General features: G+C 42.9%; 1 protein-coding gene across 1 annotated transcript in view; it reads right to left on the reverse strand.

Moving 5' to 3' along the window:
• Positions 1-13,648, reverse strand: part of Uggt (UDP-glucose-glycoprotein glucosyltransferase) — a 159,105-nt gene that overhangs the window by 141,387 nt on the left and 4,070 nt on the right. Inside the window, exons 2-3 of the mRNA XM_089546007.1 lie at positions 7,695-7,834; positions 6,205-6,290 (exon numbers count right to left, since the gene is read on the reverse strand). Of these exons, the coding sequence (XP_089402133.1) occupies positions 6,205-6,290; positions 7,695-7,831 (223 nt within the window). The 5' untranslated portion in view covers positions 7,832-7,834. The remainder of the gene's footprint in view (positions 1-6,204; positions 6,291-7,694; positions 7,835-13,648) is intronic.

Below are 13,648 nucleotides of genomic sequence, written 5' to 3' on the forward strand. Positions count from 1 at the left end.
GGTCAGCAGCCGAGCACCATAGCCACTGAGCCACCGCGGCGGCGCAAGAGCTTTAAGAAACGAATGGTTCTCTTGATGTTTGTTACCCAGCTGCTTTCGGTTACCCAAACCACATTAACAGAAAAGCAAGTACACTCACACAACAATAAAAATATCACACCATAAATTCAGGAATACAGCATGCAGGTTAGACATGCTTAAAAGAAAAAATTTTGGCCTTTGCAGACTGTGCGCACTACGCAGCACTTCTTTATCAACATCACATGAAATTCCCAACTTGTGAACTCGGTATGGACAATCAGTAATTATTATTTTTTTTTAAGCCATACTGAGCCTTGCGAGCTATACACCGATGCAGACTGTATACTGAAAATTACGGTATGCTATAGCCACCTGCAATGAAACATTTCGACTGCCTTGATGGGGCTAGCACACAGCTGCTTCCTTACCTTTGTACTTATGGGTTGCTTTAATGCAACATAACAGTGACGCTTTTAAGAGCATGCACAGTCGTGGGCAAAAGTTTACGAAATGCAGAAAACAATTTATTTCTTCATTGCGTCGCTAGTCAGTCATATATTTTTTCCTGTGAATGGAGCACGTATACACCCTTGTGATTCAATACTTTTCATTGAACTGCTTTGCCCGAATCCACAGAAATAAATTTTTTGCTGCCAACCCGCAACCCGCATGCCGAAAACTTTTCTACATCACTCAACAAAATCATCTCAAAGTATAGTTAAAATAGTGAAATCGGCCGATACACCTCAGTGACAGTCATGAGTATGACATCCCACATTTAACAGGTCCGACTTGAAAGGACAAAAAAGGTCTATCTTGCTGTTACAATTAGAAGCCTGAGCATTAGTACTTAGACTAGCAGCTACGTATAATCATTACCGAGGTTCATTTCAAAATGAATTCGTCACAGTAATGCAGAAAATGCATGCCTACACGAATGTTACTAGAATAGTCTGAAACTGAAATAAAAGGAGCCCTTGTGAAATACAAGCGAAGCACGACCACAAAGGATGTAACCAAACGATAACAGAAAAAAAACTGCCGTGAAGAAAGATGAAAATCACTACAAACGCAGACAAAACCAACCTTAAGTAGTAAATAAGTAACACTGAATACACTGTGCGCAAACAATGAAACAAGAATGCTGTGGAACTGTGAACTGTGGGGAACTGTGAAAAAGAAGGAAACCAAGGACAACACTCCACCATTTACAAATGGCAAAACGCCCATGAGCAACTTAAGTTGGCAAAGGCATGGTGCCATTCCAACAAGGGTTTCCATGAGTACAATGTGATTGGGCTTTTTTTTCCACTCGAAGATGAGCACCACATTCAAAGCATACGTTTGGTCTAGCTATCAGTGCTATCTTAAGCCCAACGCAAAAGTGGGTTCCCCTTCCCCATGAAGAAGCCAAGGCAGAGACTACATCCACTATCTATACTGCTATCTCACTTCACGTTTCTGAGAAAAGGGTTCCTTCACCGGTGAAAGTACCTTAGCTTTATCAAAAGTGCCTGCAAACGACTGGGAAGGCCCACTATACACTCACAGAAGACTGACAACACCACTTTTACGAGAATGAATAACCGTGTAAAATGACACCCCCTATAAAGTTAAGACTGGCTAGTTCCACAGAGTAATCGTTACTGAAACAAGTTTGTCATTCTAGACGCAAGAAAATGATCTACAGTGCAGCTAACAAAATGAAAGAAGGCAGCATACTGTTTGCAATGTTTTATGCACAAGTGTTCAAAGTCTTTCCGCTTACGCAAGAAATTTAGGCCAAGGGCTCCTCGTCAGCAGAAGCCCATGGCAGAAGCTATGAAGTTCCTAAACAGCTCTTAGGTTTGTGAAGAGAAGAGTAGGAGGCTCCCATGAAATAAAGCTTGCTTATGTGAAATTCCACCACAAGAATGCCCGAATGGCGCCTTTAACAGCTGGACCCAAACGGAAGTAGAAGGCCACAGTGCAAGACCACGAAGGCTGGTCTTTTTCTTTTTCCATCCCTGTGCTCAAGCAGGATGATAGACACTAGCCTGAAGTTATGCAGAAAATGCCACAAATGTAACCGGTGGCCCTATCAATTTCTTTAAAAGTCAGGGTGTCCGAGATCAATCAATTCCTCGACACTGTGCTCAGAGCAGAAAGGTGACAGTGGAAGCCCTCCACGACTTGCGGCACAACAAAGCCCAGCAGGGCACAAAAACAAACATGGTGGCCACAATGCAGTAGCCGAGAGTGACGTCCAAGCCTGTCACGCCAGTCAAAGCAACAATGGGGTATCACAGCACGCCACCACCGCACACGGAAGCCGCCTCCAAACTGGGTCGCAGGGTGGCCAAGGCAAAAACAACTTTGTACAGGCAGCCACTGCTCCCCAATGTGGTTTCGCTCGCAGCTATGCCACAGCAACATCACCACTGACGATAGCATGACGCTAAGCCAAGGGGCTTTCAAAACAAGAAATCTGAGCACTAAGCGAGGCTTTCAAAACACGGAGCAAGAAATCTGGGTATTAAACGAACCCAGCTGCCGGTGGGCACCCATCAAAATTTGTAAAGGGACTCACAATTGTAAAGGGACTCCTGTCTTCCGCTAGAGAGCTACAGATTGTGGCACCCACAGTACTCAACAAGGAATACTTTATTCATGCTAAGAGCATCAACACCGCCGCAGCCAAAGATCAACGAGCAGTAAGACTTTACATCAGCTCCATCTGTACTTAGGGATTGGCCCACATGAATGGCACATTCCGATAAATGAACAAACAAACAAATATTTATGAACAGTAGAACAACAAAACCTACTGTGACTACCATGGGGAAGGCAAGTGCGCACACAAGTTCAGATTTGCGGACTTAATTGGCCTCAAGCTCCAGCGAGCCTGAGTCTAAATCAGCCTCAATGATTCCAGGGCTGTATGAATCAGAGCCTATATGAATCAGTTCAGCCTTGGCTATAATGTCAACAGCAGCCAATGGAAGAATACGCTGGGTTGAAACCAGTCAAACAAAGCCTACCTGTGGAGTATCAAGCAATTTGTTCGATCACCCAACAATTACTGCATGACTGTACACAACCACAGCCTATAGAAAGAGGCAAAAGTTTTCAATGTGGCCATAATACCAAATTACTATATGCCATAGCAGCCGGTTATATAAGCAATGATTATACTTATAGAGTTCATTAGTTTAAGCAGACAGACCCTTGGCACCCTTAAAATTTAACTGCATTGCAGATAGAAGTTAATACTGCATTTTGTACTTTATGGTGCACAAGAAACTTATTCCAGCTATAGCAATGAAATAAAGTAAAAAAGTTATCTGCAACAGCTTCATCAAGTTGGTCTCCATATTTTCGCACACAAAATGAAAGCTGCTAACAAAATGAAAGGTGCTAAAACTGTTTTGTTGGGAAGGACTTCAACAGCTTCACATGCTGTTCAAGGCTTAAAAATAACACAGAAGGGCTATATTTTCTGAAGCAGCCATGCAAAATACTACCGGAGGACTATTCTGCTTTGTTCAAAATCAACTGCTCTATTTTCACTGTCTTGCATACTGTTTCAATGAAAACATATAATCGTGAATGATTGATTGTATTAGCTGTTATACCATTTGTATTTCTCGTTTTCTGTATGCATTTTACAGCAAGTACCCTGGACAGCTGAACTTTTGGGCTTCCTCTGAAAACTTGGTTCCCCAAATTTCATGACAAATGAATCAACAAAAAGCCTTAAACATGAATTATGACAAAAAAAAAAAAAGTTAGAAGAGAACCGTTCCTTGCGTGCAATTCTATGACAACTTTGTTCGCACCTCACTAAAACCAGCGCATGAGCTGCAGCTCGTTGACGAAACGGCATATGCTCTAAGCATAGGGCTTGCATGTTATGATTAACTTCACGAGAATGAGCCCGTTAAAAAATGTGCAACACCGTAAACTTCACACATACACATGCAACGCATGTTTCAATGACCTTTTGAGGCTAAGCAACTTCCTTGGAGAGGAAATAGTGAAAGTAGATTCGGACGATTGCGGCCACGCCACACAGGAAGCCACTGCAAATGAGCACAAAACAGGCCTCCCTTCTGTTTGGGGCCACAGGAAGCAGCAATCAGGCGTGAAAAGCATTGACCCTGCCCTTGTGAACTTGACAGTCCACGCTTTTCCTTTCAGGCATTCTTTGTCTCAGCAGCATTTTCGGCATGAAGGATTGACAGCCTTCATCAAGAGCAGATTCTTTACTGCACCAGTCATTCAATTATGTCAACTGCAGTGCCTTAAAAGTACAGTGCAGCGTGCTTCCAACAATTTCTGAGAGAACTGGACAACCATAGTTGAATGATGCGATCCACTCAACTCTGCCTACAACTCCGATAGACAGAGGACAGTTTTTAATATTAGAATTTTTCTTGTTCAATTCAATTCAATTTATTCTCCAGTTATATACTGGAACGTTCTCCGGGCTAAAAGGACCGACTGCGCCTTGACTAAGCCCTGGAGATGTCTACAGAGCAGCGATAGCCAGTATATATAGAGAAATGCCATACAGTACAAGACTAAACACAGTGTATAGTATATATAAAGAGTACATACATATATACAAAAGACACATATACAGAATTATATAACCACAAAATGCAAGGCAGAAGGCAATTACAATGCACTGAAGTAATCGCGTAGCTTTTTGCGCGAAAAGTAATCATATCTTTATGGTGATTTAATATAACAGGTAGATTGCGCTTTATGGACTGCAATTTGTAATTGGCGCAACAATGAGGAATGAGCCAAGGGTTGGTGTTATCACACACTCAGTGAGGCGTGGCTAACATGTGGCTTAGCGCTACCTTGAATGCAATAGCTAGGGTTTGAATTTTTCGTTATGAGCAAATCTGTGCTAGTAGGTGTCATGTGACGTTTATTTCACAAAATTTGGTGAACCCTGAAAAATGCTCAAATTCTGAAAAAACCTTCAGGAGGCAAAAAAAAAATTGGGCTAAGGCAGCCCCAACATAAAATCACTGCTTTTCCACTACTTACAATGCTCACTGTTCTGTCTTGTAACTGCAAGTCACCACCACTAACTTACTTGCACTTTCTTTACACTTAAGTACACTTTTTAAGCATCTTTACTACTATGTTCAAATATCACCAGGTTCTGGAAAGTTAACCAACAGGCTGGTCACATCTGTCTGGTTGCAACACATGGTTTATGGTTTACAGGGTTTAATGTTCCAAAGCTACTCAGGCTATGACGCAGTAGTGAAGGGCTCCGGAAGGTTCCAACACTTAGGTTCCAACACATAAAGCTAATAGAGAGTAATGGCTTTCCAGCTGTGTATAGTAAAAATAAAAGCAGTGGTGCTACTTGACTGGAGAAAGCCTTCATGTTAGTGGTGAATTCAAATTATTGTATAATCCTTTATGCCCTGGTGGCTGCAAAAACTGGTGCACCCATATCTGTGTGCAACATTTAGCTCGCTTTTTTCTCTTCACAATATCTATAAGCACTACTTAAAGAAAAATAAAAAACACCTCGAAGGTCAACAATGTATAAACACAGAAAGTGATTAAAAGATATGCACAGTAAACATAACTAAGCAGGTATGATTGAAAAGAAACAAATCCTATCCATTAGCATAATGCCATCAGTATACTTATTGCCCAATACCCCCAGAAGATGTATAAAGAATGAAAAAAAAACACACAATGCCATGTTGATTGTGCAATATTGTGAACATGCTTGTTGAAATTCTGTTCCAGCAGTCCTTCATGTCAAATATACCATGTGCACCCAATAAAGAATTCGAACAAGCTGCCAATGGAAAACATTGCATAAGGTACGTATAAAAATGATATGTATAAATCAGAAAACGCATCATAAAATTGTACGATACGCATTAAAAAAAAAATGAGCAGTGACAGCTGGAAATGCAACAAACACAAATAAAAGCTAATGAGTAAATTTTGCTCATTCTTACAGAAGCCTTTCATGACTATAATATGTCACCTTAATCACATCGCCATTACAAACAAAATGAAAAGTCTCAATATACATGTACAGAGAACACAACGTGTAGTAGCATTACAGCCTTCTGCAGCCACTTTATTTTATTCTTTGCTGCAAGGGCTCCACAAACTAAACAGTGAACATCAAAAGTTAAGATTGAGACAGCTTACTGTTTGAGAATGCAGCAAGGTCCAATTCCTGAAAGTCATTCACATAGCGCCAGAAGTAGTCGCTGCTTTCCTCAGCAAAAAATTCACTGAAAGAAAGGAGAAACAGAGGATCCACATTTTTTTCCGTTCTTCAGGAATATACTGCAATAAGAGCTAATGAGCCAAGTGAGAAGGCTGAACTGTGATGCACTGTCAACAACAGTGACAGAATGAGCACACCAAAAAGAACTACTAATTTTGTGATCACGGTAGCAACAGCACACACAACAATGTGAGCACCACCACACAACTGCTAGCTTGCCAAAGCCTTATTCCATATACGCCGAGATCTTTTTATTGCTTCTATAGAAAAATCAAACCACTTCATACTACAAGGTTCCTCATTTCACAGTGTGGCATAAGTATCCAACAAAGTTTTGATATGGACCCCTCACTATTTTATCTACGGACCTCTTGTCACCATATTTCACGTAACTACATAAAACTTCGGCAAAAAACTCACAGGATAGCTACCATTGTGTAACATGAGATTCAGCAACAGCTGTTGAGGCGCTTTCATTTCACAATATACTTAGGCAAGGAGTTGAGAGAAATATGCACTTATGTACAATTATAAACCACTCTTTCATTTCATTTTTCAAGTCGCACTTTTCTCCCAGTTCTTGACAGTTACGAAGCAAGCCTAATAATCAGAGAAGTGGCAGTGGACGTGTCCGAGGTGTTGCACCAATGCTTGATTCTCAAAGACAGTCCATGCATGTGTTTCAAGAGGTCGTCACAGCAGTGGGAGGAGTTGCAAAGGGAAGGAACTAAGTTATCCCCACACACGACTTCGCTGGATTTAAACCATTTAGCATGGTGTGTTGCCATGGTCTCGTTCAAGTGAGGTTATCACTAATGTCCTTGCAACCCTCCCCCTCCCCCTGCCACAGTAGCCACCCTTAGCGTAGCTGTCGTTGTTACCACCCTCCAATTACGCTGGCTACTGCTACTACAACACCGACGCTCACCCCACGGGATGGGCCTTTAACAGCTCTTGCTGTAAAATTCGCATATTCAATTTGTAAAATAACGACAACAAAAAGGGCTGCTAAGCGAGTAAAATAAAATCCATTAGAAACAATATCCCAAAATAGTTGTAATAAAAATCTTTACCTACCATAACGTCTCGCTGCTCTTCTCTATTTCCCTTTTCCTGCTCTACAACTAAGCAATAGAAATCAAGTGGCTAGCAGCATACTGCAGTTGTATATCCCATTTAAAATCACGGCACCAAAGCTATTCTATTTGTTGAGTCTGACACCATGCCTATCGCTGAAAGACACGCGTTGACTGCCACTTGTTGCCTAACCCACTTGAGACACGGTGGCAATGCGATAAGACGACAGCTAACCCCAAAAAAAGAAAGACCTTGTGAACGCGGTCCGGAGCATGCAGACCACAGATAGAGGGCTGAGGCAAGAGCCAACGAAGACTGGACGACCGCTCACCTCGCTTCTAGATGAAACGGCGTGCTGCTCCACTTGGAGTCCAATGTGACGGAGATAACTTTCTGGGGGCCACACTCCACGACGGCCACGGCTACACTCCAGGCGGCCAGCAGTAACAAGACGGATGAGGTCCCCATGGTCTGCGGGAAAGGGAGAGCAGAAGGAAGAAAGAAAACATGCTGTCACATCAATGTCACAGTATGGCTGTTTTCTCGTCCCAACCTTCCCTTGAACTCGGCCAAGATTGTGATGAACATACTGTCTCTACGAAAAGAAAAGAAAAATAAAAGGAAAAAGAAGGTGGAGGACAGAAAGTGTGTTTGAGCTTAGTGATAAGGGAGTAGGAGAAAAACAACTTAAGAGTGAGCTAGACGATACTTCCGGATGCTAATTTCCCAAGACGAAATGCATATGAACAATGACTTAAAGGATACTAGGTGTTTTATTTTATAACTTGGAAAGTTAATAACATTTTTCCCAAATAATAAATAACATCCACAAATATTCCCGAACAAGGCATCCAGCTGGCTAGGTAACTCAACCACAAAAGTTGTGCATAGTGGGTACTATAGCAATTTTACACATCTGTAGATCTACAATTTCAATCCTGTTTTGAAAAACGCTTTGCTCATTCCACCCACCTATGTTTCATCGCGTATTGACCATCCACGCAAAGTGCACGTTCCACCTTGTCACACTACCGCTCGCCAAAATTCTTTCATTCCAACTACATCATCCGAGTGGAATCACTTGCCAGCAGATGTGGCACTCACCGGCGATCTCGAGCATTTTACGAAAAAGTTAAGTGCCTCCTTTTCTTGCTAATGACATGTGTGCCCTTCAGTTAGTAGTGCCACATGAACTGTGTGTTGCTGATTTGTAGTTTGTTTTTATTGGTTTTTGTTCTTTTCTCGTTTTTTTTTTAAATTTGTAATACTCAGTGCAGTGAACAATATGTAGTGCTGTAACCCGTGAATGTATTCATTTTTTGTCATCTGTGCTTGTTCCACTCCCCTCAATAATGCCGCAGGGCCATGAGGGTATTTGAAATAAATAAATAAATAAAATGAAACTCCTGCATAGTCAGCTCCTCAGATCTGAAACCACGGTAAGGTAACTTCAGCAACAGTTTCAGTAGGCACAACGTCAAATTTATCAATTTCATCCCAACAAAGCTGCCAGTTGGGAGACTTGAAAACTGTCAATGATGACAGAAGAATACAGCACTCAAAAAACTGACGCACCACAAGAGTAGTATTTTTTTGACGTCACCTTGTCTTTTCTCTTTTGTATTTTTCCACCCATCATGTTCATTTCCAAGGGCGTCCGCAGAATTTTTTGCAGGGGGGGGGCCCCGTTGGTGCCCCGGGGGGGGGGGGGGGGGGGGGTATGTTCGTAGCAGAAAGGCGCTATTTGCGGAGTAAATTTATTTATTTATATATAAATAAAAATTAAACAAAATGCACACATGAAAGAAAAATTACAAACAGCAAATTAAAGCGCGGCTAGGAGAGGTACATTGGAGTTTATCAACGAAGAAACAACTAAAATTAATAAAAATGCAAAAAGATGCTATATCACTTCGTGGAGAAGAGTGCTCAGTCTTGCTGCATACGGGTTCTCGACTCACCCGGATTGATGACCAGCACACAGCACAATATGTTCACAAACACGCAACTACAGTCACTCAGTCAGTCTTCCTTGAACAGCAACTGTAGGCGCCTCGGATTTTTCTGGGCGAATTGCGTAATTACACGTGTGATAAATTCACTTCTGTGCTTCATTACACGCTCTCGGTGCACACTCATCATACACATTGATGGGAAAAACTGTTGAACGCGTACGTTGAAAACAAAAGATGACTATATATACAACGAAAACTTATTTACAAGATAAATGCACGCTCGCAGCTTCATACACCTCGCTCCATCTTGCTTGCGCATCCGCACAGTCGAGCAACCGCACACACACTGCTCTCCGCTCGTCGTTTTCTCGTCCGCTGTCTTGGTTGTTCTCAGCTTCGCTGACAACCGGCCACTAAAAACACCCAAGCACAAACACAGAGGCGCGCACACGTGCAAGGGCTTACTTGCCGCAGTATCCCCGAATGCGCACTTTGGGGGTGAAAGGAACGCCGCGCAACTTCCGAGGGGAAGGGACACTCGCCACTCCAGTCGGAAAATTTGTTTTTGTGTTTTTATGGGGTTCAGAGCCCCAAAACGACTCAGGCTATGAGGGATGGAGTAGTACAGAGTTCCGGGTAATGTCGACCACCTGGGTCTCTTTACCATGCACTGACACGCACAGTACATGGGCGCTGTTGTGGTTTGAGGCCCAGCCAGAGGTGACAGGCGAGCCAGGCAGGCGCCATCGGGCTGCGTTGACCAAAGGCGCTGGTTTTCGCAGAAGACGCAAAGAACGCTGGTGTGGGGGCGCCTCGGGAGACTGCGTCGCCGTGAACAAAAGCAGCTAATCCCCTTTGCCGGAGATTCTGAAAGCGGCGCTTCTACCGAACTGCGCTACCCGTGGATCGGAGGAGACAGCGAGCGGCGGCGGCGCCAACTCATCGCCCGCTTGCCCCTGAGCAGCCCGACAAAGCGGGGGTGGACACGGCTGATTTTACCTTCCCTCCTTAAGAATTCATCGGTGACCGGCGTAACGATAGGCGAAAACAAGATGCCCCGTGCACTGTCTGCCTCCGTGTCGCTATCTCTCTAGAGATCAAAGAAACAGACACCCATCTCAAGGCGGCTCGAAACACATGCTCGCCGGTGCCGCTGTATGTCTGGAACAGGTCGCCCTTCAGTAGAGCTAACGATGGCGTGGTTTGAAAACGGCGGAACGACGCACGCCCGGACGCGGCATTTCGCAGATGTGACCATGCGGGGCTGCTTTTACACTTTTGACTGAGCGCACCACCGCCCCTGGCGTGCGGCCATCACTCACGGTTCGAGTGAGTGATTTTCCAGGGGGGTGCAGCCGCCCCCCCTTGCCCCCCCTCCGGACGCCCATGTTCATTTCCCTAAATAAAAACAACAATTGCTTGGACGCCACTAGTACAGCAACTCAATGGACACGATTATGATAATTTGTCTAATTGGTAAAGGATTTACTACAAAAATCACAGCAAAATCATACAAGGCACACAATTTCCATTGCACCCATTTCTAAAACGGGTGCAGGACAGTAGCTGTCCCTGTTTGCAGACATTAATCAAGCATTTCCGTGAAAGAGGTTCAAAGCACAAAAGGTTCCAGAGGTTTCGAGGAAGCAATATGCACTGCCACTGGCAACTAAACTGCCTATTGAGGTAGTAAATAGCACACAACAAAATTGAGAAAATCTCACTCCCCCTTCTCCCACTCCCCCCGAGTACAAGGTGACTGCCATTAACCACATTAACCATTCAGCTGCTGTTCATCGCAAGCAACTGTGACAATGCAAAAAAAAAACTAGATCAATTTTAATTTCTAGAAAAAAACAGTCACCTCTTCGCACATGCTGTCTAAGCTAAGTAGCAATAAAGAGCGCCCAATGTTACTCACAATTTCCTGCAATGCTACCACTATTGCACATTGCAATGGAATGATTGAAATTCATGAATGAAATTAGCCCTAGCAAAACCACACACACACACACACACACACATACCAAAATATATCATGACTATGGCACTTTGCCAAAAAAAGTCAAGTTTCATTGTCATTAAAAAAAAAAATGGATGAATTGCATCATTGTGTTGAACCGATATTGCAACACCGCACAGAATGGGGAAAGGAAAGAATACAGGCGAGGCCGCTTGCCGCTCGCCTATGTCAGAATGTTCGCTCGTCACATCGCCTGACTGGCAACCGCAGAGCAACAGAGATAAACGGAGCTGTAATGTGGACACAAACCTCACGCGAGACTTGCCCACTGTACGCCGTACAAAAGCACCTAGACAGAAGGGGGAGAGGAAAAGTCCGGGGAACTGGGCCAAAAAAAACAAGCACTGCCGGCGCTTCTGTTATCAGAACTAAAAATGCCATCTACCCTCCAGCAAGGAGCAGAACTAGATGCCTCACACCCAATCCTGACATCGTGCCATTCCATGGCATCGCGTGACTTTCAGAGCTGGCATGATGCTTGGGAAAGGGAAGCATGCTGATTTTCCCCTTGTTTCTGAACAGAATGGCAAACATATGAACACAGACATCAGGAGGCTACTCAACACCAATCCAATACAGGTTATGCAATGATAACATGCAGACTGCCCATAAAATCTGCAAAAGCAGCCGTCACCTCCCCCACTGAGCACTGGAAAAAACTGCAGTTGAGCTCTTGTACCGACCATTTGCTACAGCTTAAGTCTGCATCTAAAAAGAAAGCCAGTCGATTACATTAAACCGTGCATTAGCTCACTGGGTACCTCATCTCTGTATTTAAAGACCATAAAGCAACGAGATGGAAGCCATTCAATGGCCTGACACTCATCATTAAGACTGGGCTGCGGAAAAAGGGGAAAAAATAGAAAAATAGTGCACAAGCCAAACAGCAACAACTCCTCCAACTCTGGCAGCTGAGTAAACAAGGAAGGAATTAAGGACACAGGAAAAACTCGCAGTTATTATGTATGGGAGTAATGAATAAGATACACTTGGCTTCATGGTTCAAATATTCCTGGATGCACTCGCATTAAAACATGAACTTTAATGGCCATGTTACCAAAATTTCTTAAAACACACCAAAAATTTTTAAAATGTACACTAATCCTCTTGATACCTCAATAACTGTGAAGCTTTATATTTGGTCACTCAGGTGTTCAATTTGAGGTGATGTGCAGTGAAATCCTCCTCTGCATGCTTCAGAACACAAAGCTTTCAGCTACCAAAAATAACTTATTGTAAGTTCAGTGATCTCAGTTTAGGCGCATAGCGTCTGACCTAGTCAGCACTACAAGGTGCTCAGTCATCAGAAAGCTACGCTCAAAAATAGAAATATCTTAGTAACAATCAGTATTTCTGTCAGCATTTGTAATAACTAGAAAATACATTACTTACTGCAACTAACCCCGTCATACACAGACATGATTTGAAGTGTATGAGTCAGCGATAGCCTAGTTGGCTTTTAAAATATTAAGCAGTGTATGACATTATTTACACACTCGAACAAATTCCTCTTGACTAAGAGCAATAAAAACTGTGAGCGTCTTTGTTTTATGCATAAGTATGGTATAGTATACTAGGTTATTGCACTATCACTTGGTCCACAATATTAATCAGTCACAGCAGCATACTTTTTTGACCACTAGCAATAAAAGCTGGGAGTACCTGGATTATACACTAGCCATATATACAGAAAAGCCAACGGATGTCGTACTCAAAGTGTAAATGTGAAGATGCAAATTCACAACCCATAGGGACACTGTATTCATTACTTCTTTCAGATCATATGCCTAAAATGCCAAAAAGCTTCCTGTTTCAAGCCTGCGTTGATGATATGTCTGTGATACACAAGTTACCTGCTGATGTATCAAGGTTGTCTAAAATTAGCTGTACTGCCCTTGCCAAAAAGTAGAAACAATGTGATGTTCTGCGTAAGAGTTATCCACACAGCAGGAGCCAATGAACTGGAATACAGTAGGCTTATATTAACTGCATTTTAAAAAATGTGCTTCTCACAGCCTAACTCGATCCATTACTGTAAGAATTTTCCCATAATAGAAGGCGCAAACCATCTGAAGGTTGTTTTTGAGGTGGCCTATAATGCGCTTGAGCAGGATAGTCAGGAAGAGAAAAAAATAATGAAGGTGATGTTAAGAAGAGAAGCAGAGAAAGATGTGACTTATGGACCTCTTAAAGTCGTAAGCTGTGGTTTCAGGGTGTCAATGCATGTTTGCTTAACATTTTTATGCATGCACCACTGTAGTGATAATGCAGCCAATTCCAATAAAAGGCAGTGCTTTTGAAAAGATT

The sequence above is a fragment of the Amblyomma mixtum genome, chromosome 5 (assembly GCF_055824585.1).
Source record: "Amblyomma mixtum isolate Tamu chromosome 5, ASM5582458v1, whole genome shotgun sequence".
Classification (NCBI taxonomy): domain Eukaryota; kingdom Metazoa; phylum Arthropoda; class Arachnida; order Ixodida; family Ixodidae; genus Amblyomma; species Amblyomma mixtum.